Raw genomic sequence first — 25,992 nt, forward strand, 5'->3', positions numbered from 1 at the left:
AAGATGACTTCCCTCCAGATCTACACTACTGCTTTAAAGCGCTTTATAACAGTTTTGACAACTGTACATGGAGTGTGTCCTGGGCCCCAACAGTTGTCAAAACTGTTATAAAGCGCTTTAAAGCAGTAGTGTAGATCCTGGTCCTTGCTCGTCCCACTAAGTGGGCAACTTTGTTCTTTGAGAATCCCCATATGGGCCAAAGCTGCCTGACCGTTCCGGCTGTTGTCTTTTTTCATCCCTCAAGGTTTGGAAACTTCTTGGGCTCCCTCCCCTTTCCGGCTTGTTTTAGCCTCTGATGATTGAGAGTCTAACGCTTCCTTCCCTTGATGTTTGTAGCCTCCCTTGCCCGGGCGGTATCTCCCCTCCTCCTTCGCAGCCCTCTGCCCTCCTCTTTAACGTTTGTAGCTCTTATCCCTTTCCCAAAACAAGCCTTTATTTTACCAGCATCTGTTTTCTGACGTCCTTATCATCTCCGGCTAGCCAACTGGCTTTCGATCTCCCGCTGGTTGGACCATTTAGAAGCATTCCAGCTTTCACGACCCCGTCTCCAGCCTTGCTTTCGATTTCCAGTTAGTACTCAGCTCGCACCAGGGACTGCCGCCTCTCTTTGCTGGATCTCCACTTCTAGGGTTCTCTGCCCTTCGCAAATTCCACAGGTTGGTGACATTTTTGAGCTTTATTTGGGTCGGTATTGAACTAATCTAGGGTGACCTAATGAAAAGGAGGACAGGGCTCCTGTATCTTTAACAGTTGCATAGAAAAGGGAATTTCAGCAGGTGCCATTTATATGCATATCGCACCTGGTGAAATTTCCTCTTCATCACAACAGTTAAAGCTGCAGGAGCTATACTGCAGCTATACTGTGACCAGATTTAAAAGAGGGCAGGGCACCTGCAGCTTTAACTGTTGTGATGAAGAGAAAATTTCACCAGGTTCTCCGTATATACAAATGGCACCTACTGAAATTCCCTTTTCAATACAACTGTTAAAGATACAGGAGCCCTGTCCTCTTTTTCATATGGTCACCCTAACTAATCCCCCATTTTATCAATCGGGGTGGTGGTGGTGCAGTTATACTTCTGCCCAGTATCCTAGTGTTTCTGCGATCATTGAGTACACCAGTATAGGCTTGTGTTTGTGCAGGTGTGTGATTGATTGCAGGTGATGAAAACTGGGGAGGGTGGGTGTTTCATTTTGACAGTCTTCGGAGGGGGGGGGACAAAACTGGAGAGGCTTAAAACTGTGACAGTGGCACTTTTTTCAGTGGCTGCTAGCAAGTGACCACGTCCCCCTGACCTAATCTTTGTTCAAGTAATGCTATATCATGATCATTCTGGGGTGTGGTGCCCAAAAAATGTTGATCATTTAGCTCCACTTGAGCCCAAGCACTGTCATGATGCACTGCTATGGGACTTCCATATGTGGAGGTGGGGTGGATATCCTCCAAGATCTTACAGTTGGTACTTTACTTTAAAAGGAGACATTCAGTATTCCTAATCATACTGCAAAGGGCATGTTTACAGATCAGATTATAAAATGCGAAAAGTTCAGGCAAGCAGTAAGATCTCCGTTTAGGAACATTATAAATGACAATGTCCCTACCAACTGTTACTGTTTAAGGATGGTAAACTATGTGTCATGGATTCAGTGGATTAAACAGTTGTTGTTGTTTTACTAAGGATGTGCATGAAATTGAAACTAGGCCTGTGCCAACTTGGACCTCTTCAGGCAATTTCTGGTGTTTCCTGTGGCAAAGGAGGCTTCCCATTACCAGAACTGAACCAGACCCTACATGAGGCTTCATTTGCAATAGGGCTTTGGAAAGGCAGATAGCAAGGCAGGATCTACACAACTGCTTATAACGGTTTATAATGGTTATGACAACTGTTCAGGCCCAGGACACATTACATAATCAGTTTTCATACCGTTTTAAAAGTGTTATATCCTGCTTGGTGTAGAAGACAGGGCTCCTGTATCTTTAACAGTTGTATTGAAAAGGAAATTTCAGCAGGTGCCATTTGTATATATGGGGAACCTAGTGAAATTTCCTCTTCATCACCACAGTTAAAGCTGCAGGTGCCCTGCCCTCTTTTAAATCTGGTCACTCTAGTATAGCTCCTGCAGCTTTAACTGTGGTGATGAAGATGGAATTTCATCAGGTTTTCCATATATACAAATGACACCTGCTGAAATTCCCTTTTCTATGCAACTGTTAAAGATACAGGAGCCTTGTCCTCCTTTTCATGTGGTCACCCTAACCAGACACTGTGCTTTATGGGTGTGGTGTGATGGGGGTAACAATGGGACAGAGCGCTCCATCACACCAGTGATTTATCGCACATTCGCCATGCCTAGCATGCAGTTTTTCAGCCTGGTACTCACATGACATTGTCCACGTCCTGCTCTCATTTTGCTTTTTACTTTTTCCCCTCCATGTTTGCTTTCTTTTTAGAGTGGGGAAAGTCTGGATTATTTTCCCTCCCTGCAAAATAAATATGCTCCTCCCTCCTGTTTATTGCTGTTGTTGCATTCTATCCAACCATCCCGTTCTTTGTTGGGGACGTGTGTGCCTAAGGGCAGTCTCACTAACAAAAGCAGAGGGTGGGGTGGTTCTCTGGTCAACTGTGAAGGGGGAGGGAGAGAGGTCCCATGTTCTTGCTGTTGAGTAGACATTTTTACCTTAAAAGAAATGTGAGAAATGCACCCTCCTTGCCCGCAGCTCCCTCATTTTTAAAGATAAAGAGATCAAAATTGGCACAGTGATAGCTCTTAAGGAGGGCTTTAGCCACCCCAAGTTTGAATCAGATTGGTCCATCCCTTGATTTTAAGGATTTTTTTTAAAGGATTTTTTTTTTAAAAAAAATGGTTACATCTGCATAAGTTTTGAAATGATCAAAACTGGCACAGTGATAGCTGTTAAGGAGGGCTTTCAGCATGCCAAGTTTGAATCAGATTGGGTCATCCTTTGATTTTTAGGAATTTTTTAATTCCCCCCCTTAAACCCATTTTCCTGATAGTCCACAAGTGTGAAGGATTGACCTTCCTTTCCTTTGATCATGTGAAGCTGTGCATCTCCCAAGTTCATAAACTACAGATCTGCTTATTCTTTTACTCAAGAGTAAATCCCATTGATTTCAAATGCATTTACATCCAAGTCATACAAAAATCAGATGCATGCTTACCTTTGAGTAAACCCCATTAAACAGAGAGACTTACTTCTGAGTAAACAGAAGTAAGACCTCAGAAGTAAGCCTAGGGTTGCAGAGCACTTCTTTACAGTTTACTGTTTTAGACTTAAAAAAAAAAGCTTCTGAGTGACCAACCTATTAAAAGTCAGTTCTATACAACTGTCTCTGAAATTTCTGTTCAATTCTGCCTAAATAAAAATAGTTATCAAAAATCAAAATATAAAGGCACATAGCACGACAACAAAACCGCACCTATTTCACTGACATTGGGAAGGTATAATCCCCTCCTGAGGAGCTACAATGCCTGAAACTATCATCCAGTTCTATCACATTCCATATACTGTTTTCAAACCCTTTCATAGTGTTATGTCCTGTATGGTGTAGATCTGGCCCTTGATCCAACACAGATGGAAATTTGTACTGGTACAAGAAGGCATTCCAGTGTATGTCTCACAGCAAATGTGGTGATAGATCCCACCTCTTCTGCCCACCAGTTTGCAGTTAGATCTGCCCCCCTGCCTGTTATTTTCAGCTAGTTCAAACCAATGGATCACACACACACTGAAACCTGACTTCAGCAAACATTAACATTACCTCTATATGGAATTACCAGATCCTCCATCTCTGGTATAAGTGTGTGCCTAGACCTTACTGTGGAGGAGGTGGAGGATCCAGATCTACAAAGAAGATACAGATTGAAGGATCCCCAGACTGGATACACCCAACAGCTCTGGATTCACCACTGTCACTCCCACCCTGTCACATCTCCAATGAGAAACCCAATATTACCTTAAAGAGCATCCAGCTTGAGATTGATCCACTTGACTGACCATCCACTGTATGTTTTATGCCAGAAAATTGTGCCTGCAATCCTGCATACATTGTACATGTACAGGAGAGTACATTCCATTGAAGGAATTTATGTTCATTTATTTATTTGATTACTGTCCTGCCTTTCTACCAAGAAAAATGGCACTCAAGGCAGCTTATAATCATAAATGAAACTTGATTAAAAATAGCAAAACAAATGCTTAAAAACACAACAATAACAGAAGAAAAACATTTAACCCAACAGACTTGCTTAAATGCCAGAGGCTGGCTTGAATAGAAAGGTTTTTGCTTGCCAGCAGAAGAGTGAAACTAGCTCTCTTGGCAGGGAGTTCCACATCGTGGGAGCAGCCACTGAGAAGGCCCTCTTTTATGTTCCCACCCAATGTGCCTCTGAAGGCAGCGGTTTCAAAAGAAGTGCCTCTCCTGAATATCTTAAAGCCCAAGCAGATTCATATGTGAGAAGGAAGTCTTTAAGGTAGCCTGGTCCTAAGCCATATAGGACTTTATAGGTTAGGGTGACCATATGACCAGATTTGCCCGGATTTGTCCGGGTTTTTGATGGCAAATCCGGGAGGGGGAGGGGAAATCCGGATTTTTTTTCAAAGAACAGCTCTAATGGGAATTAACAAAAATGCTTATAACTCCATCATTTTTTAAGATAAAGACATGGAACTTGGCACAATGGTAGCTCTTAGGAAGGGCTTTAGTCATACCAAATTTGAAACAGATCCGTTAATCCATTGATTTTCTGAGAATTTTTTAAAAATTGAGGTTTTAAAATTATTATTTTTTAAATCATCATTTTTAAAGATAAAGAGATGAAACTTTGCACCATGAAAGGATTTAGGTAGAGCTTTAGCCACACCAAATTTGAAACAGATCCATTCATCCATTGATTTTTTAGGATTTTTTTAAAAATCAAGGTTTTAAAATTATTATTTTTAAAATCGTCATTTTTAAAGATAGAGATGAAACTTTGTACCATGATAGGATTTAGGTAGAGCTTTAGCCACACCAAATTTGAAACAGATCTGTTCATCCATTGATTTTTTAGGATTTTTTTTAAAAATGAGGTTTTAAAATTATTTTTTAAACTGTCATTTTTAAAGATAAAGAGCTGAAAGTTGGCACCTTGATAGCTTTTAGGTAGAGCTTTAGCCATACCAAATTTGAAACAGGTCTGGGGCCAGTAGCAAACCCTGTTAACAACAACAGCAACTTGCAATGAGTGAAAATACAGTCAGGAAAGATATTTGAGGGAAGAGGAGAATGTAACACAGAGAGTATAGCAGAAGCTTCAAAGTACAGCAAAACCTACAATAGTAGGAGTGAGTGAAGTTAATTTCAGATACATTGAATCTCTCACTTGTTCTTTATTTCAGTGATTTTAACATTAAGATGTTATGTAGAACAGATTTGTCTTAAATGTGTGCTGTAAAATCAGACCTGTGACCAAGGCTATGTTCGGGTGGGCACGCCCCCTTGGTACTGGACACACCCCCTTGGGGGCGACCATGTTGTCCTCCTTTTTGGTTTCCAAAATATGGTCACCCTATTATAGGTCATAACCAGCACTTTGAATTCTGTCTGGAAATAGACTGGGAGCCAGTAAACCTGTTGTGACAAATCACGTGCTCCCTGTCACTGGCTCTGGACCAGCAGACATTTCTGAACAGTTTACGAAGGCAGTCCCACATAGAGCATGTTACAGTAGTCCAAATGGGATGTAATTAAGACATGCGTGACTATGGCTGGATCAGATGTCTCTAGGAATGTATGCAGCTGGCGCACTGGCCCTAGCTCTGCAAATGCAGCCCTAGCCATCACCGTAATGTAAACATTCTCACGCCCCCACTGGCAGAAACCTCCTCTGAGGAGGAGCTAGAAAACACCAAGTTATGAGACTTGGGGGAGCCTGTCCCCACAGGAGGAGGGGAGGTCTGCCTCGGAGGGGGAGGCTGGGCAGCAACCTAGTCCATGCAAGCATCATCGCTTCCAGAGGAAGGCCAATTGGGTTCTGATTGCTTCAGGAACATTTCTGTAGTTTCCTGTTCTTATAGTACAAGCAGTTGGTTCTCCACAAACACAGTTCATGGAGACTTTTTGTGTGTTCGTATTTCATTGTGCTCCAATTTCCTTTCATTTTGCTCGAGTTTGAAATAGTGAAAGGAGCTTTCCAGTGAAGTGTGTTCCATGACAATTGGTCAATAGGAAGGCAGTCAAAAAGGCATAACCATCTAATTCCGAACTTTGAAATAAATATATATATATATATATATATATATATATATATATGATAATCTTACTCTCTTACTAAGAGAGATTTTGCAGATGGTTAGAGGAGCATAGAGAATAGGTGAATCTCTGTGTTGAATTTTTATGCTTATGAAGATAACCTCAGAAGCTCCTGGCAAGGACAGAAAAGAGGGAAACATTTAAAGTTAGTTGGGCATTTTAATAGCCTGGGATGACAGAGACAGGTGGTATTGTGATGCATCTTGCAGTTCTGTCGTGGTGCCTATAACAAGGAGCCTTCTCACCAACAAAATACACACACACACACACACACACACACACACACAGAGTAGCTCTCATTGAGCAAGAACTGCAATTTATCGAGAAGACTTGTTATGTTTTGTTTTGCAGGCGTCTTCGCTATGGCAATAAATCCAGTGAGAATGCCTACAGATATGGTGGCTTTGGTTCCCCCAAATGGTATCAGCGGAATCCAGGGAGGCTATGGGATCCCTCCACCAGTGTCAGTAAAGTATGTACAGTATGTGCAATGTGGTCAGCAGTTTGGACACTCCAGCAACCCGCCTCAGCAGGCTCTGGGGAAGTTCATCAAACGGTATGCCAAGTTTCTGGGGGTAAGTGTGTTTGATATCTGCTTATCTTCTGGTCCATGGTCATTTCAATGGTTTCTCTGCAAGAATGGAAAGATGAATTTGATCTACAGGATCTAAATCCAGAAGGTAGTACCCAAAGAAGACCATTATTTTAGTGCATTCTCCGAACAGATATAGCAGATGTTTGGACTTCGTTGGCTTTTTGCCTTATGCGCTCAGGGACAGTGAAATTTAGAATACCTCCCAACAGCTATGGGCAAATGAAGCCCCACATTTGCAGTCACATCAATAGGCTGTGAAACTGGAAGGGTATCCTTCAACAACCTCCTTGGGTTAGCAAGCAAAAATGTAAAAAATGTTGCAGTCCTCACCCTTAATTGTAAGCTAACAGGGTCCAAAGTCATTTATACTTTTGCCTGCCCTTGGTAGAGGGATGTTCCCACTCACTTTTGCATTCCCCAATACACACACATACACACATGTGCTCACACACTCCAAAATCAATGAAAATGTCCCAAGCAAAAGCTTCAGGACAGCATTAAGTAATCTAGAGGCTGTATAGTTGAGCCCATTCTGGACATAACATTAAACTAGAATTTAATGTTATGAGAATAACAAGTGAGTCTTGGACTTGAATTCTCCCCCTTCCCCTCTCCACCACCAGCATGGTGCAAAGAGGAGATTGGAAGCCTTTCTACACGAGGCGTTCATTGTGCACTCATGATTACTGTCTCACAGTAGTTTGTGGGTGTTTTATACAACGCCATTATCCTCCAGGGTGTCTCTCATGCTTTACAGCCATTATAGCATTTTTTTACAGCATGAAACCTTTGTGAATTTGTGCAGTTCTGCTATACCACAGTGCCACCTAGTGGTTCTGTAATGAAAAACATAGAAAGGCACACACCCACCCAAAACCCCCAGGAAAACCCATTTGTAAAGGAGCTGATCTTAATCCGATAAAAAAACTGGAAGCACAACCCTCAGAAAAGTGGTGGGCTAAAAGACTTGTATAGAAATGCCCTGTGGCTTGTCTATACTGCTTGTTTACCCCAACCTAAATGCGCATATTTGCGTTTTAGGTTACATGATGCAGCCATCCAGTTGCTGCAGTGCTGGGTTTTTAACCCGATAATGCGCATATTTGCATTCGCAATTTACCGCGACTTTTAGATCACGTCCGAGTTTGCACCGCGTTATAGCTATGTGTCTTTGGGGGAGTTAAACCAGATTTTGACATGTGGGCGGAGTTTTGAGGGTAGGACAATGTGATTGGCCAATTTCCCAATTTCGCACCAATCGGCTGCCTCATTCATTTGTGCCGATTTTAGTTTAAAGTCTCTCTGCGGAACTCCGCAAAGAAAGCTTCTTAAAACAAATTTATTTATGTATTTATATATTTATTGCATTTCTGTACCCCCCAATATGTGAAGCTCTCTGTGCAGTTCACAAAAACAAAGAGGGGGAAATGGGCAGCCAGACGAAGGAGTCAGAACCTGACATTCCCTGATGAGGACATCAAGAACATGGTCGAGTCCGATCCTTCCCCAATGCCCAAGTGAGACTTCAAGCCACTCCCTTTCCCAGCAGTCCCTCCATAGCCAATGTGGCCCCTTCCTCAAAATTGTCCATGAACCTGCAAACCCTGTCAGACCCACTTACCTGTCCGCTAGCTCTAGTTTTGCTGGTGCTGGCTGGAGATCTCTCCACCCCCACCCACTCCAGCAATTTTTTCTCATGGGCTACAGAAGCTGTCATTAGCTCTTAGGAAATGTAGTTTTCTAAACTCCATTTTCATGATTCCTCACCAATAAAGTGTCCCCTTATTTTGATAGCAGCAAACAACAGGGCTTCCTCTTGGAAACCTGCCCCTGACCAAATCATGCAGCACCACAGATACAGTATTAATGGAGTTGTGTGGAGAATGGCTTGAAAGGAGGAGGATGCATGTCATGATTTTGCACCTGGTGACAAAACAGGACTGATACAGGATCTCTCGCATGCAGCCTAAGGGCAGGAGAAGTGGGTTGAAGTTATTTTTCTTCTTCTTTCTTAATCTTGGAAATGGCATGTGCCGACGTGTTTGGTGACTGAGTAAAGAAGAGATCCTGTTTATTTATTTTATTAGTTTATTAAAACATTTAGATCCCGCGGATCTCAGGGTGGCATACAGATGAAATAGAACAATAAATATACAATTCTAAAACAAAATAACCATTAATATATTGAAAACAATGTGAATTTTTAAAACAGTAAAATCCAATTAAAAAAAGCAGTGTGCATGTACAGTCTGGTGGATTTAGCGGTTTAGATTTTGTACTGTGTAAAAGGCATAGACTAAATGACTTAGCTGGATTTTTGAAATGCTGCTGTAAAGTCAAGCATTTCCAGGTCTGAGTGAATTGCTTTATATTTTGTGTGCGCTTTCTTCCCACAGGCCATACAGATCATAATTGGATTGATAGAAATCATTTATTGGTTCATCCAAATTGTTCTTCTGCTCCCGTCGAACCAGCTTGGGTCCCCTATAATTTTTTCATTCATGGGTGGAATATTTGTAAGTACTGAATTATTTGCCTTTTGACAGCCGATGTCTTATTGTTTTGAATTTAGACTTTCAAAAATCTTGTCCTTTGATATTCAAATTCCTCACCAGCTGTTGACTTTGTATGCAGAGAATTAATGGCTAGTAAATAAACCACTATCTCTGTCACCTTCCATTTGATATCTGACAATTGAATGGAAATAACATTATTGTGAAAATGAAGGAAAGACATGTTACTTGCACTGAGGCTGAAGGATTGGCCATTTCTCTCTCTCACACACACACACACACACACAGAGAGAGAGAGAGAGAGAGAGAGAGAGAGGTACACTCTGTTCCTAGGATTCCATCCCATTTTTGCAAAAAAAAAAAAAAAAAAAAAAAAGGTTTCTGGCTCACGTGAAGAGCACCCGCAGATACAAGAGGCTCTCCTCTTCAGACAGTCGCCCTCCACAAGTCAAGAGCGACAAACACAACCTGAGAGATGGGCAGGGCTGGAACCACTTTGTGAACAGAGTGCTGGACTAGATGGACCTTTGGTCTGATCCAGCATGGCTCTTCTTACGTTTTTCTCCTTGATTTTTCTCCTTGATTTTAACAAGTTTTGAACACCTGAAAAGGGCTGTGCTTTAAAACTCATACCTGAAAGGGCAGCTTCCTACGTGCACAAGTTCAAACATAGATTATCAAGCAAAATGCATTTTATCCCTTCTCAATGCACTTCTGTTGGAGTGAGAGGAGGAACTTTAAGGTAGTCAGGAGGCTAATATGTTCATTATTCAAAGATAACACTTATTGGTTTTTAGGGGGTGGGATCCTGTTTTCAGACATCACTCCCATAGCACCTGGTTTTTGTTTGTTTAGTATAAAGACTTTTTCTTTAAATTTTAAATGAATTACAATCAGATGCATCTCTTTTCTCCTTTTCCTTTTTGACAGTACATTGCTTCAGGATCTGTGTCTGTGTCGGCTGAAAAACATTTGAACAGCAACTTGGTGAGATAATATAACTTTTGCTCTACTTTTATAAGAAGAATGCGCTGAAAAAAACACCTCCAAATTACATAGCTAAGGCCATTTCCTGCAGATGTGCATTTGCTCTAAGTCAAAGATGTTTGTATGACTGGTGCTTAGAAAACCCCAAAGCCAACCTAGAGCTGAGGGCAGCCATGTGCTAATCAAGTCCCACTGTCTTCTCCCATCAACATCCAACGCTCCACAGATTCATGCTGTTTCAGAAAGAAAGAGTTCCAGCCTTGTTGGAATTTGGAATGAGGACTCATGGGGGAAATAGAAATGTTAGATCATGGATGCCATACCTATGGGTTGGTTGGTTCTTTGACTAGGTGAGAACATATCTTGCTAGCATTGAAAGAACATCAGTGGCTCCCAGTGTATTTCTCATCACAAGTCAAAGTGCTGATGTACACCTTTAAAGCCCGTAGGAACACTGCTAGAGGTGGTGTTATACCTGCAGTGCTTTTCTGCAGGCAAAACTGAGGCCTCCAGCTCACACACCCAGCAAGTGGACCTCCTCGCCTCCACCAGAGAGGCACCTGTGCCCCATCCTAACCACCGTGGATGGCTATCCCCATTTAATTATTTTCTATTATACAGATGTATGGGATGACCAAGGTGAGAGCTTCTTTAATCAGAATATTAAGTTTCTCTTTGTTTTCAAATCCCTGGCCTTCAAGCTGTATTTGGTTCTCTCTCAGGAGAAAATAAGACCTAAGGAAAAAGAGCAGGATGCTGCACAGTGCCACATGGCTTACAGATTCCTCCACAGTAGCCAGAGACACTTTCGATTTGTTGTTGGATATAAATTTTGACTTCCTGTACTTCTAGGTTGTCTGATACTTTCTCTATTTCAGGTGAATTGCAGTGTAGGAATGAACATCGCAAGTGCTGTAGTAGCATCATTTGGCATTTTGGGATACATACTCAAGCTGTATGTATATGTAACACTTGTGCCACTTGGATATATTTCATCAAACGTAAGTGAACGAATTCCACAAACAATTTTAAAGATATGGGGAAAGAATGTTCATGAAAGGGAAAGGAAGATATACAGCCTTGGGCTTTGCTTGCTGTTTCCCTGAAGCAGCTCCCACCGCCAAAGACACTAGCCAGCGTTTAATTGAAAAGACAGTGGGAAGTGCTGCAGAGAAAATAGCAAGAATTCTGAAACTGCACACGGTTCTCCAACGCACATGTGACTCTTCTTTGCTTTTTCGTTCATGGCTTTAGAAGCCTGGCTATCTGGAAAGGAGCCTAGGCAAGCATTTCTGCACACCCCATCCAGCACATGTTTCCTTCCTTCGTTCAGTAAATAGCCAATAGATGAGCTCCTGTTTGCCTCCAAATCTGTTCCAGTGCAATGCGCATAAACATTATAATCAAAGTGACGGAATGAGCACAGTGGGTCTATCCTGATGATATTTAGCATAAATGACTGCATTTTTATTGCTCGGCTGTGCGGGATCCCAATGCTGTTCTTCAAAGCAGCAGTTCTGTCACAGGGAAATTGCATTTCCTTGCTACTCGCACTGCAGTATCTTGTCACTTGGAAAAAGTGTCGTCCCCCCACTCCAGAAATACTATTCCCATTTAGATATTGAATTCTGTAATGAGTGTGGTTGTGCTGTTGCTGGAGTCCCATTGGATAGTGCCTGTGACATTATGGGATATGAAATGCACAGCTGCTCTCTTGTCTCTTCCTTATGCATGAGAAATGGTATCCTGTTGAAACATTAAGAAACACGACAAAAGCTAGAAGATTTTTCATGTGCGGTAAAGAACAGGAATGGGGCTCAAATCACATTTTTAGCCTTCTGTGTTTTTGAAATATCAAGTCTACCAAACAGTTTAAAACATGAGGCCTCCTTTTTTGTAATATCACTAAGAATAAACATGTTAAGAAGGCTCTGCCAAGGTTTTAATTAAAGGAGCAGGAGAGTGCACCTCTAGCTAAGTTGCAAAAGGAAAAAAAATCCAGTATTAAAAACGAGTATTAAAAACTGTGGTGCCTGGGTCCAGCAAAGATGCACCATGTTATCCTGGTCCTGTATTGTCTTATGAAGCATCTGAGTGTTACTGTATTGCCAGAGGAATCCTCCTGGGAGTTTACCCATGCCTGATTGTTGCTAACATCAGTGGCTAGCAGGAAGGGGCATCATTGCTGGTCCCAGGCACTCCACCCTCCCCATCTAATTTGGGCCTGGAAGACCAAGGAAATGTGTGGGTCATGGAGGGTAAGTTGTAAGCAAGTACAATTTGTGACATTGCACAACATCATTATTGATCACAGAGCACGTCTGTGAAGGCATCAGCTTAAGCTAGCAGGTTTTTGATAACTAAATTGCTATCAAAGGTTTTACCATTTTATATATTAAGAGAAGAATTTCTGTGTTGGTCAAAGCCTCGTGTGGTGCAGAGCGGTAAAGCATCAGTTTCTGCAGCTGAGACTCTCCCCACGGCCTAAGTTAGATCCCAGCAGAAGCTGGTTTCAGGCAGCCAGCTCAGGTCGACTCAGCCTTCCATCCTCCTGAGGTTGGTAAAGTGAGTACCCAGTTAGCTGCGGGAAAGGTAATAACGGCCGGGGAAGGCAACGGCAAACCACCCCGCTATAAGGCCTGCCAAGAAAACGTCAGTGAAAGCTGGCGTCCCTCCAAGAGTCAGTAATGACTCAGTGCTTGCACAAGAGGTTCCTTCCCTTTCCTTTCCCAGATCCCTTGAGCAAATGAGTCAAAATTATCACCACTGCCCCCAGATCTTCTGTAGATAAAAAAGTTGCTGATCAAGACAATATAACCCTGAAGATAGTTACGAGATCTTCCGGTATTGCACAACTGAATCAATTTGCCCACACTGAGTGAGAGAGATAATGTGTTCCATCTCCTTCTCTCTTCAGCTGCCTTTAGTTTTTAGCATCCTGCTCCTGCTCCTGACCTTACTCGAGTTCTCCATCGCCGTTACAGTAACGCATTTTGGATGTCGGGCAAATTGCTTTACCAATGACACAGTAAGCATTTCATTCTTTTTTCAAAGTTTGAGCAGATCATGTTGAAAACCCAGAGTCAAAATGGCACAGAGGAGATGTTTCACTTTTGCAGAAGAGTAAACTCGAGCGAGAAATGTGTTCAGACCCCTCTTGCACACTTGTCCTTCCAGTGTCGGCAGTGATGAGGAGAGTCATGGGTTGTCCCATTTCAGCTGATTCCATCATATGACAAAATAATGTTGTAACTCCTTTTTTTTCATAAAAGTTTTTGATTGGAGATATGGCTATAGTTATTTGTGCTGCTGAATATAAAACACAGGAGCAACCACATACAGGGTGAAAGCGGCACATTCCTTTTGCTTTCTCTAAGCCTTGTCCAAAGAATGACTTTATGGTGTGAAAAAATATTAATTTGTTTCTCCTTTCCTGTAAACCAGCTGCAGCTATTTTCTCATCAAAGATTCTCTTCTGCAGTATAAACATTTGCAGCTCTCAGTCTCCGGTACTGTTGTACATTGGAATATATGGTTCTTGTTTCAGAAAATGCATTCAGTGCAATTCTGATTTCTGTTTGTACCCCTGATGTTTGTGATGTGATTAGTATGAGCAATGCATCTCCCGACACACACTATTTATGAACTATCTTGGGTGGGTGAGAGCAGTGGCAGCACCAGGAAAGCCCGCAACTGCCCTCCTTCCGATGTGGATGGTTGGAAGGAGCGTCAGTGCGGCTGCACCAAAGCTCACACCACCAGGTGCAGCATTATCGATGTCATGAAGACGAGGGCCAAGTTGGTACAGGTTCTTGTAGAAGAGAAGAAAAGACAACCTCTGTATTTTCCAACAAATTCGATCCTTCATCAAAAGGGAGAAAAATTATAATTTTCAAAACAAAGAGAAGCCCTAATTCACACCATTGTGACAGGAGCTGTGCTGGTAGAGTTCTGCATCAGATAAGGTGACCATATGAAAAGGAGGACAGGGCTCCTGTATCTTTAACAGTTGTATTGAAAAGGAAATTTCAGTAGGTGTCATTTGTATATATGGAGAACCTGGTGAAATCTCCTCTTTATCATAACAGTTAAAGCTGCAGGTGCCCTGCCCTCTTTTAAATCTGGTCACTCTGGTATAGCTCCTGCAGCTTTAACTGTTGTGATGAAGATGGAATTTCCTCAGGTTCTCCATATATACAAATGACACCTGCTGAAATTCTCTTTTCTATGCAACTGTTAAAGATACAGGAGCCCTGTTCTCCTTTCCATATGGTCACCCTAGCATCAGAGAAGCGTGAAATGATTGCGAGGAGGAAGAGGAGAGATGTTGTGGCAGTGAAGAATACGATGATGATGATGATGATGATGATGATGATGATGATGATGATGATGATAATGGCAATATTTGTTTGTTTCAGGCCATTGCTTATGTGCCCTGCACCATCACTGGAGAAAACATAGCTCCCCTTGAAGACAATTGTACCCGTCCAACCTATGTAAAGATTGTTCCCTACATGGGAGTTTAAGAAAGAACCTGAAAAATTATGAGAGTTACCATGCCAGCAATCTTGACAATCCAGCCATTTCAAAATTTCCTTTCAATATTTGCAAATATATCCATCCTTCAAAGCTAAGTGCAACATTTAGTACCTATAGTGATGAAACTATCTACAAGGGAAGAGGGCCTTTTCAGTCGTCCCTGACACATCCTCCACAGGGAAGCTCGCCTGGCGTGTATTCAGTGGTTGTTTAAGCACCAGAAGAAGACCTGTTTTTTCTCTCCCAAGCACTTCAACTACCATTTTAGTGCTTTTATATCATTCCAATGCTTTATTTTTGCTGCTGGTTTTACTTGGATTTATTATATGCTTCCCTGATTTTACCCTTTGCTCCTCTTTATCCTGGGCCGGATCTACACTAGTCTTATAACGTTGCTAGTGTCCCTTTCTAACGTGGTTCTCTGTATCTGTTCTCTGTAGCTGTAACGTTACTGCAGGGCACACTGTTAAATCCTTTCGTTGCTGGGTTTGCTCCGCCCACTGCCTGCCTCATTCCTAGCCAGCAGAGCAGGGCAAGTCATAAGCACACACAAATTCCCTCCCTCCCAAAACATCTTAACACAAGTCCCAGGGAATTGCCTGAGCGCACAGGAGCCAGCCACTTTGCTGAAGCTAAGCAGGGTTGGGTCTGGTCAGGGTTTGGATGGGGGAGACCAAATTGAAAAGTTTTAGCAGCAGCCGCATTTAACCCCCGCTGGTCATGAGTTTTGGACTTTGGACCCTTGTTAATTTTCCTGCAGGGAGCTACAGCTCCTTTGCAAAGAGGGGGGAAATGTTTTTTAAAAAATCATAACAAATCAACCGATGACCCAATTTGATTCAAATTTTAAGGGAGGATGCATGGGAGTACTTCACAATAAAAGCAGATTCTAAGGTGGAAAACTTCTGAGTGCTTAGCATACAATTGTCAGTGATTGCACAGCATAAGGGTGGTGTGATTTATCTGCTGTAGCAGATAATAGCAAACGGGGCGAAGGAAGGAGAATAGGAAATGGGCGGAGCAAACTCCCCAACTCTGGGTTGCGAGAGGAGAATTACCGGTAGAACAGGGCACATGAATCTGCAGCCACGCTGGAACTAAGAAACAGAAGCTGTAAGTACGACTCATTTACAACGTTGGAGACCCGGGTCACGTGACGCTATGCGTCACAGTAACCCATTCAAAACGTTAGAATAACACCAGTGTAGATTCCCACCTAGTTGCGCTATATGCTCTTTTCTAACCATTGTTTTATTGGCATTTTATATTCCATGTTGTAATATTGTTCTTCAGCTGCAGCCGCCCCAGACATTATTGGTCTAATAGTGTAAGAATTAAAATAAATACATCAATAAAAGTTGAAAATTGATTGAATCGAGCTTTAAAATGCGATGGAGGGTAAACCCACTTTCCATGGAGGTATACAGGGTTGAGCCCAGATCCCAACTGATCCATTTTAGTCGTCCCCCCGTAACCCTCCCCACTGCCATTCCCAAGCTTTTCAAATGCAAGAAAAACCAGAATGGGGTTTCCTTAGGCAATACTATATGATGGGAACACGTCTGGAGCACCACAAGTTACCCACCCCTGGTCTAAGAAGGACCCTATGGCATCACCCCAATGAGACCTCCTCCTCTCTGCCGCCACCATCACATCCAAGGAAACTGGGAAAAGACAGTAGATGGCAGTGCTCACGTGAGAATGCTATGGTGGGGATTTGATCTTTACCAGGCTGAATGCAGAGCTCATGTTGCACGTTCCAGTCATTCGACAACATAATATGGACCACCACCACCACCCCATTTTTTCTGGTGCATGATGTAGAAGTCCATTTAAACATTTAGTTTAAAAATATGTCCCTCATAACCTGGGCAGCAGATTTTTTAAAAAATATATTAAATGTTTTTAGTACAAGTCATTGCAGAAACATGCCTGACCAACCATGGGTTAATTAACAACCCATGGTTGTTTGCAAACCAGGTCATATTTTAAAATCCGTAGGACTTATTTTCAAGTAAACATACATAGAATGAAACAGCTCAAGGATTTTATTATGCATGATCATTCCTCACTCATGGTTGTTTACAGGTGCTGTAGATGACATTGTGACCATTCAAATTCACTTCTGTTTTGGGGGGAGTACTTTCACAGCTGGGAAGGGGGGTGTCTGTTGTAGAACAGTAAAAATGGGGTTTTATTTGTGAACACGAAACAAAATGCATTTCCACTCTTATGTCATTGTGTTATTCCACTGTAGCACAGTGCCACCTAGAGGTTGTGTACCAGAAAATCAGGAAAGGAAAAGCTTGGATCTCAGTTCTGTGACAAAACAAAGTAGATAACAGCCTCGCATAGAAAAGCTCAGAAGGAAAGGGCAGGAATCTGAGCAGGCAGCAATAGCAACATCTCTTCCTGTCTCACTTGTTCACATGCTGGGACAGAAGGAGAGAGCTGGCAAGTGGGTGACAATAACAAAGAGGAGAAGCAGCAAGGCCAGGGGGGGATCTTGGAGTAAATAGTGGGACTGTTGTGAGTTGTTGGCTCAGTAGCCGTCTTTTCCTGTGGCCAAGCTACAAATGTCATTTTGTAGAATTTGTGGAGTCTCGAGCCAGGTGCATCCAACATATAGCTACCTTGCTTCCCTGGCCTCTTCTTTACTGGAAGCTACAAGAAGCTACAGCCACTCTTGTCAGCTACACAGTCACCAGCAGGCTCTTAAATCAGGGACGTTCTTCCCTTCTAACAAAAATGAAAATACTCTTGAGGGAACCCGTTGATCCTTGAAAGGTGGGTAGATAGCCACAGGTAAGTTGGGAGTGGTAAGCCGAGGAGTTTGAGCAGCTCGGGCTGACTTTCCTAAGCCCCATCTCGGTCTTTGGCCTTCCCATGCGGGGCCAAATTGCGTAATGGTTGTGGCTTCTGTTTTTCTCAGTCCACAAGCCTTGGGAAACCTCTTGGGCGCCCTCCGCTTTCCTGCTTGTTTCAGCCTCTAATGATTGAGAGTCTAACGCTTCCCCCCCCCTTGCTGTTTATAGCCTCCCCTGCCTGGGCCGTCTCTCCCCTCCTCCCACCTCTTTAAAGTTTGCAGCTCTTATCCTTTTCCCGAAAGAAGCCTTTATTTTACCAGCATCTGTTCTCTGACATCTTTATCATTTCCAGCTAGCCAACTGGCTTCCCACATTTCCCACCATTTGGACCATACAAACATTAACAGCCACGCCCATTTCCAGCCTTGTGTTCCCTCCTCGCTTACTCCGCTCTCATTGACTTTTAAACATGTGTTCATTTCCCACCAAGGACTGCAGCCTTTCCTTGCTGGCTCTCCACCTTTAGGAATCTCTGCCCTTTGCAAATTCCACAGGTTGGTGACACCTTTGAGGTTCATTTTTGTCATTATTGTCCATACCATTCCTCTGCCCAGTAGCCTGGGGTGGGGGGTCATCAGACAAGCGTTTTAGAGCACTCTTGTTACTGGGCACTCATGGATTTTAGTGGGTCCTATTCACGACACTGTCCACCTCCCATGCATCGCCCGCTCTTTCTGGCCTTCCTGTGACAAAAAAAGACCCCAGTAAGTCTGATTATTTTTTTAGAAACGGGACTTGCTGCGATCTCCTGCTGCGTACAAGAGAAACTGCACGATAAAACACCCACTGAATGGGCCACGTGGTCTTTGTTCACTTCCTCTTCTCAGTTGAGGAAAAAGAAACAATTGTGCAACAGAAGCGGGGTTGGAGAAGTTATAGTAGGGAACTGTGATTTTCCCCCATATCGATTTGTGTTTGAGCAGATGTGTGATGGATTGCAACTGATGAAAATGGGGGAGGGGGAGCATTTTGATGCTTTGTATAGAACTGTCTTTGTATAGAAAAGGGAATTTCAGCCGGTGTCATTCGTATGCATGCAGCACCTGGTGAAATTCCTTCTTCATCACAACAGTTAAAGCTGCAGGAGCCCTGCCCTCTTTTCTAGCTGGTCACTCTAGTACAGCTCCTGCAACTTTAACTCTATGTTCTTATTCCTGAGTAGGCATGACCAGGGGTACATTTTCACCATAAAAGAAATGTGGAAAACGCATCAAGACGGGTTGTGGTGGTTCACCCCCATGCCTCCCTAGAACTGTGAAACATTGCAGTTAAAGACTTGTGGGTTTTTTTAGAAATGGAGCAAGGCACAGGGTGCCCAGTACTGAGCTGCAGTGCACGTTCGCTCCTCCCCCCCTGTAGTTCACTGAGTCGGTCCATCGTACTTTGGGTCCACTATCTCTGCTTATAAGGATCCAAGGGAAAGCATTGTTTGTTCTTTTTCTCCACCCTTCCTTCTAAATTTGACAGTGCAACAATATTTCGTTGATTGAAATGAGGATAGTTAGACCAGTCCCTGGATATGCAAGGGGTGGACTTCCTTTAATCTCTTAAGCACACCATTGCATCATTACACCATTTCAGCCTACCAGAATAGCATTCAATTGCATTTGCCAGAAAGGGGTTTAATGGAGTTTACTCAAAGGTAAGCATGCATGGATTTTAGTATGACTTTAGTATGTTGAAATCAATGGGATTTACTCTTGAGTAAGGGAACAGCAGATCCCTATTTTATGAATTGGAGGTGCACAGCTTCATATGATTAAAGGAAAGGAAAGTAGATCCTTCTCAATTGCAAACAGGTGGACTTTCGCGCTGGTGGACTATCAGGAAAAGGGTTAAGGGGGAATTTTAAAAATTCCTAAAAAATCAAGGGATGAACGGATCTGATTCAAACTTGGAATGGGAAAAGCCCTCCTTAAGAGCTATCACCATGCTAAGTTTGATCTCTTTATCTTTAAAAATTAAGCAGATGTAAACATTTTGGTTATCTTGGAGCAAAGAAGGGGACCTAACCATCTTTACAAAAGAAATTAGTTAAAATGATTGTCCATCTGCCCACCCTTTGAAAACAGCAAAACAAACATTCACTCCACCACTGTAAACCTTTCCCAAGCCAAGGGCAGCAACAGTCTCAGCCCATGTGCTCCCTCCTGCTTCCCACAAAGGCCTGCCTTCCTTGGAGTTTGTTTAATAAGATCTTAGGGGAAAGTATAGTGTGTTGTTTTACCATAATTGTGCACTTTCAGGCTGCCATACTGTTGTATTTGGCAGAAATAAGGAAATATTTTTTAAAAATAAAAAATTAACCGCAGGGAAAAGGAGAACATAGGGGGCAGGGTGGGAGATTTGCCAGCATAGTAGTGCTCCAGGTGAAAAGATACATGAGCTGAAAGAGCACAACACACCCAAGTAAAAGTGCCCAGTGCTCAAAAGGGAGGGGGAAACCATGGATGAAAACTGGGAGCAGGGGAGTAGGTGTGATGGAGCTCTCTATATACATGGGTGTTGGATAAATTACATAGATTATATGAATCTGTTGTGTACTGCCTCTTCAAGAGGCAAATCCTGAAGCTAGCAGACCATGTAAGAGCAATTGAGCCTACATAAACTCTTGAGAGGCATAGGCAATCTTGTGCCTATTTGACTGCATCAGGGACAATTATTCGGGACAATGTAAAAACTGGGATGGAACAGAACAGGCCAGAATGCCACATATTTATTTATTGAAACCATGCTAAAAACAATGGCATTTCTTAGAGACACTTGAGAGCAATATCTTAGAATTGAAATCCTTGCAATATTATGTTATTATTAACCCCATAATGCCCTGCCAGTTTAAGACCAGAGTTAAGGCTTTCTCACATTGACTCAAACTCCACAAAGCCAAGAAATTATAAGTTAAGTTTCAGGCCTTAACTGTGATCAGTGATAATGTTATGCAGTGTCAGAAATTGTGCATGCTTACAACTTATCCTCCATGCACTCACATTTTTCTATATTTCAGGCCATTTTCCTAAATATGGACTGTTGCCATGGATGGCTACTGGAAAGTGGTTTCTGTGAATGTTCTGTGGTGCTTTGCATCTCCCCCACTCCCTCTCTCCTGCATTTAGGTGTGGTTGAAGAATTTTGTAGACTTGAAAATTGCCATTCTGGGCCATTTCTCAGAACATGGGCTATTGCCCAGAATGGGTACCAAAATGTAGTTTCTGTGGTTATTTTGTGGCTCGCTGCATCTCTCCCATACAGTTATGTGTGACTAGTGAATTTGTTTGGCTTGGCTCTCTTGGAAGTTGGTATTAGAGGCCATTCCGTTCTGTTCCGGATGAGTTCCGGGCATTATGGGTTTAATAATAACATAGTATTGCAAGTGTTTCAATCTAAAGATATAGTTCTCAAGTATCTCTAACACATACCATAGATTTGGGCTTTTGTTTGTTTGATTCCAGGCCATGGTGTTCCATTCTGGCTTTTGCACCATCCCCAATTGCTCAGTTGTTTATGTTCCTCTTACAACTCAGAGTTGTTGACCTGTATTTCAGTAATAACTTGAGCTTGGAGACATCTCCTATGGGCTGGTGTTTCCCATACACAAAAAAACCAGAAGTCTAATTGAGGCCAATGAGTTCATTACTTGTATACTGTGTGGATTCTGTGTAGTCCCAAGTCTCTGACAGTCTCCTGAGAACAATTATTTTCACTCCTAAGGCTAAAATGTAGTGGGACTTTCAATCACAGGGCTATGCTTCAAGTAAACATTTCAGCAACAGTAGGCTTCAAAATTTGGGGCTTGAGCAAAAGCCCCAAATTTTACTTCACATGAGCAAAAGCACAGTCTGCCTTTAGAAGACAGTTTCACTTCATATCCTTGGCTTGCTTTGCTGCCAAACCCGGTATAAACAGCCATGAGTGCACTGCTATGACTCTCCCATAATAGGGGGAGGGACCTCCAAGATGCTGTTGTTGGTGCTGTTCTTTAAAAGGAAACATCCAACATTGCTAAGCATATTTGAAAGAGGCCGTTTACAGGTCAGATTATAAAATGCCAACATTCAGACAGCAAAAACATCTCTGTTTAGGCAAGTTAGAAATAAGAAGGCTGCTACAAATTGCTGCTGTTTAAAAATGGTAAATTCTGTGCCATGGTTAGTCCCTTTTATTTCCCAGCCACAGTGTTCCTTGCCTGTAAATTTTTGTGTGTGTACTGTTGGCTAGGGGTGTGCTCTGCTCCATTACAGATCCCCAGATCCGAAGCAGAGCAGGCCAATCCAGACCTCCAAAGCCTGGTTCCGGAGTGGATCGGGGGAGGTCTGGATTGGCCCAAAGCGGTTCGGAAGGTCTGAAGCGATTCAGAACGGTCTGAAGCTTTGGCGCCAGGTAAGTGGGGAGGGGAGCTTACCTGGCTCCACCATCCGCCACCGCCGTGGTCCTTGCATCAACAGTGGAAGAGCTAGGTGAGTGGGGAAGGAGGAAGGGGGGCTTCCCTGGCTCCACCGCCGCCACAGTCTGTGCGGTGATGGTGGCGGAGCCAGGTAAGGGGAGAGGGGGGGCTTACCTGGCTCCGTAGTCTGCCGCAGTCCATGCGATGGCTTCAACTGCCATGCAGGCTTAAGGCCAGAAATAGGCCGTGGCTTTGAAATCCTCCACAAATGAAAACAGGTGGAATTTTGCATTGGTGGAGTATCAGGAGAATGGCTAGAGGGTTGTTATTTTTTAAAAAAATAATCCTAAAAATCAAGGCATGAATGGTTCTGTTTCAAAATTGCCATGGCTATAGCCCTCCTTAAGAGGTACCACAATGCTAAGTTTCATCTTTTTATCTGTAAAAGTTATGCAGATGTAAGCATTTTGTTATTTTCCGTTTAAAAAATTCCTTAGTATCAAGACATGAACGGATCTGATTTAAACTTGGCATGACTAAAGCCCTTCTTAAGAGCTATCACCATGCCAATTTTCATTTCTTTAGAATTAAAAATTACGCAGATGTAAGCATTTTGGATAGCCACAGTTGTCAATATCAAAGCTACCCCTCAAACCACTCAGCCTCTTCCAAATACGGTGAGATACTTCTGAGTAAATATGTATAAAACTGACTTTTAATAGTGTGGACACTCAGAAGCTTTTTTAAAAAAAGTCTAAAGCAGCAAACTGGAAAGAAGTGCTCTGCAACCCTAGGCTTACTTCTGAGGTCTTACTTCTCTTAAGTAAGTCTCTTTTTGTTCAACAGGGTTTACTCAATGGTAAGCATGCATCAGATTTTAGTATGACTTGGATGTAAATGCAGTTGAAATCAATGGGATTTACTCTTGAGAAAGGGAATCAAGCCCGGGCAATAAACCAGCTCTATTGAACACACACACACACACACACACACACACACCCCTCCAATTCTGCCTTAATGCACCCCTGTGTAGAATCGGAGGTGTGTGTTGTGGAGAAACCCTGAAAAGGCAGGTTCCCTCTAATTGGGATTCGTTTTTCTCTCATTTTATAAGAAGTTTATTATGAGAAGTCTGCAGTGCTGCAAGGTGGCAACCCCTAGAGGATCTGAAAGACTGCCCACTAGTTTCAGGCAAAGCTAATATACTTATAGGGTAACATCCTCAGAAACAATGGCAGAACTTCCTCATATAATTCACCAATCATAATACAGTAATAGATAAGCTTTTCAATCAATGATAGGCAAGGATTGATATGCATGTGAAGAGTTCTAAGGATCAGAAAAACAAGACATTGGTGGGTATTGCAATCCTGGAACATCTGTTTCTTGTGGTCACACCCTTCGTGTCCTCATCGGGAGGCTCACACTCTGATTAATGTGTCAACACTTCTTGTTGGTTGAGCAATATATTTTCAGTAACAGCTTGGCGCAAATTGCTACAGAAGACTTAACTTATAATAGAAGGGGCTTACAGCAAAACAGCATGGGCACAGATAAAATAGCCCACCTACTCATTTCCTCAACAGTGAGTGTGTGTGTTAATGGGAAGGAATGACTTGAGGAGGGTAAATTAAAAATTCCTAAAAAAATCAAGGGATGAACCAATCTGATTCAAACTTGGCATGCCTAAAGCCCTACTTAAGAGCTCTCACACTCCCATGTTCCATCTCTTTATTTTTAAAAATGAGGGAGCTGTAAGCATTTTGGTTAATTCCCATAGGAGCTCCAATGAGCAAGTGGGGAACAGTGGCAGCACCAGAAAAAAAAATTCAGGGGGCACATAAGGGGCAAAGCATATTTCTAGGTGGGCAGGCTGTTAAGATGTCTGAAAGAAAAATAATGGTGTATCTCACACTAAAACTGCCGTCCTAACCATATATTCTGAAATAAGTCATATATTGATAAATTTAGGGGTGGGTGTGTTTGTTTTAAAACATAGCATGTATTACATAAATTCTAATTACTGTAAGGAAAAGGACTTTCAAAAAAGGGTGAGTCACTACACAAGCATTTCCTTGACATACAGATTAAACAGACAGTGTACTTTCTTTAGAAAATAGTTACTTTTGAATCAGTGCAGGCAGAACCATGAAGGTAAACTTTTAGTGTAAGGAAAGAGCAAACTGAGAGACCTGCGCCCTGTACCCCTAGGAAACCCAGTGCATGTGAAGTACTAGTCTAAAGATCCAAAAGATGAAGTTTTTGAAGATGAAGCTCCTGATGAAGCTGGGTGTTGTTTTTTATTGCAATCCATTGCCTTTGTAACATGGAATAAAAGAAATAACAGGCATTGAATATTGTGCAGATTAATTGATGAGTAAACATTCCTAGGCTTGCACCCACCCCCCACTCCTGTCCTAATTCTCCCCACCCCACACTCCTGTCCTAATTCTCTAAGGAGAAAAAAAAAGGAAGACATGGAGAAGGTACAGATTAATTATTTCCTCCCCATCTCGTTTTTCCTGGCCTACTGTCCTGAGAAAAAAAGGAAAAGATCCATGGAATAAGCAGATTAATTCTTCTGAGGCTGTTCTTGTTGCTCTGGCTGCTGGTGTTTGAGTATAGTTTAGAGAACTGCCAAGAATTAGTTTAGGCATCAGGGGTTTTAAGTGTGATGCAGTTACGAGTACCCCCACGCCAAACTTCAGTTACCTAACCCTAATTGGTGGGGTGGAATGTGGTTTCACTGGAGGCAGAGCTAAAGGGATCACACACACCCTCCCAGAAATCTTTCCCAAATAACACAGAGAAAGCAGTTTGAGGCAGAGCCCACTTATTGAAAGCAAAGGGAGGTGGGAAAGGAAGAAGCCCATTTCACACACAGTCAAACTGAGGCAGCAGGCAAATAAAAGTCAATGTCTGCAAGAGTGCGTGTGACTGTGTGTGGGTTACGTAATTGCAGCTTCTGAATTCCCAGAACCAACAGAGATCAGGCTTTTTTTTAAAGTGTCTTTTATAAACAATTTATCCAGGGTATGTCACAACACAGAGAAAGGCATTTATAGCCAAGCCCACTTCTTCAAGATTTAAATTAATGGGAGACCACAAAACCAATTTCACATGCGTACTATTACTGGAGAAGACTCATCAGCTTGACAGTCTTTTAGCATTCAAGAAAGCTATCAAAACTGATCTCTTCCAGCAGGCCTATCCAGTGGAATTTTAGGATGCTTTTAGTGTGCTTTTAGGATGTATACTATGTTTTTAATCAGTATTTTATACTTGCTGTTGTTCCCTGCCTCGATCCAATTGGAGAGGCGGGTAAGAATTATTATTATTATTATTATTATTATTATTATTATTATTATTATTATTATTATTTGTACCTGGAAAGTGTAGGTGATTGTCAGCAGAAATCAACAGGGTCCTGGGCTTGCCTGGCTCCTTAATTCTGAGTCAGGGGGAAAGGGCTCTAAGAGGCTAAAGAGGCAAGGCTGCCCAGGATGCTACTCTAGCCTCGATCCTCTAAAACGCTACGCTTTGCCTTCGAGAAGGCAGCCGCAAGCTGGGCCCACGTGGCTCCTTCTCGCTCCTTCTTTGAAACCGGAGGAGGCGACAGCGCAGGCGCCGGGCTTTGGCAAGGCTAACTGTTAACCCTTGCTGTGCCTTGCCGAGGCTGCCTTGTCTGGGTGAGCCCTCCTGGTAAAGCCAGCTCTGCCAGCAACTGCGGTGGCAGCTGAGGTGGCAAGCTCCTTGTTGGAGGGGGGGCTTGCCCCCCCCCATGCCCCCACCCCAC

The 25,992-nt window shown here is 42.7% G+C and overlaps 1 protein-coding gene across 1 annotated transcript; it reads left to right on the forward strand.

Moving 5' to 3' along the window:
• Window positions 1-424: 424 nt before the first annotated feature.
• LOC134393660 (membrane-spanning 4-domains subfamily A member 8-like) lies at window positions 425-16,317 on the forward strand. The gene is made up of 7 exons (XM_063118722.1): window positions 425-656; window positions 6,666-6,889; window positions 9,306-9,425; window positions 10,353-10,409; window positions 11,288-11,410; window positions 13,327-13,437; window positions 14,828-16,317. Exons 2-7 carry the CDS (start codon window positions 6,677-6,679, stop codon window positions 14,933-14,935), a joined length of 732 nt encoding a protein of 243 aa, XP_062974792.1. The 5' UTR covers window positions 425-656; window positions 6,666-6,676; the 3' UTR covers window positions 14,936-16,317.
• Window positions 16,318-25,992: the final 9,675 nt, after the last annotated feature.

This window comes from Elgaria multicarinata, chromosome 2 (assembly GCF_023053635.1).
Source record: "Elgaria multicarinata webbii isolate HBS135686 ecotype San Diego chromosome 2, rElgMul1.1.pri, whole genome shotgun sequence".
Taxonomy (NCBI): domain Eukaryota; kingdom Metazoa; phylum Chordata; class Lepidosauria; order Squamata; family Anguidae; genus Elgaria; species Elgaria multicarinata.

Bases quoted from the DNA above. Each gene is read 5' to 3' on its own strand.
- LOC134393660 (XM_063118722.1), top strand. From the start codon at position 6,677: ATGGCAATAAATCCAGTGAGAATGCCTACAGATATGGTGGCTTTGGTT. The intron at 6,890-9,305 runs GTAAGTGTGTTT...TTCTTCCCACAG, and splicing joins GGTATGCCAAGTTTCTGGGG to GCCATACAGATCATAATTGG. The intron at 10,410-11,287 runs GTGAGATAATAT...TCTCTATTTCAG, and splicing joins AACATTTGAACAGCAACTTG to GTGAATTGCAGTGTAGGAAT.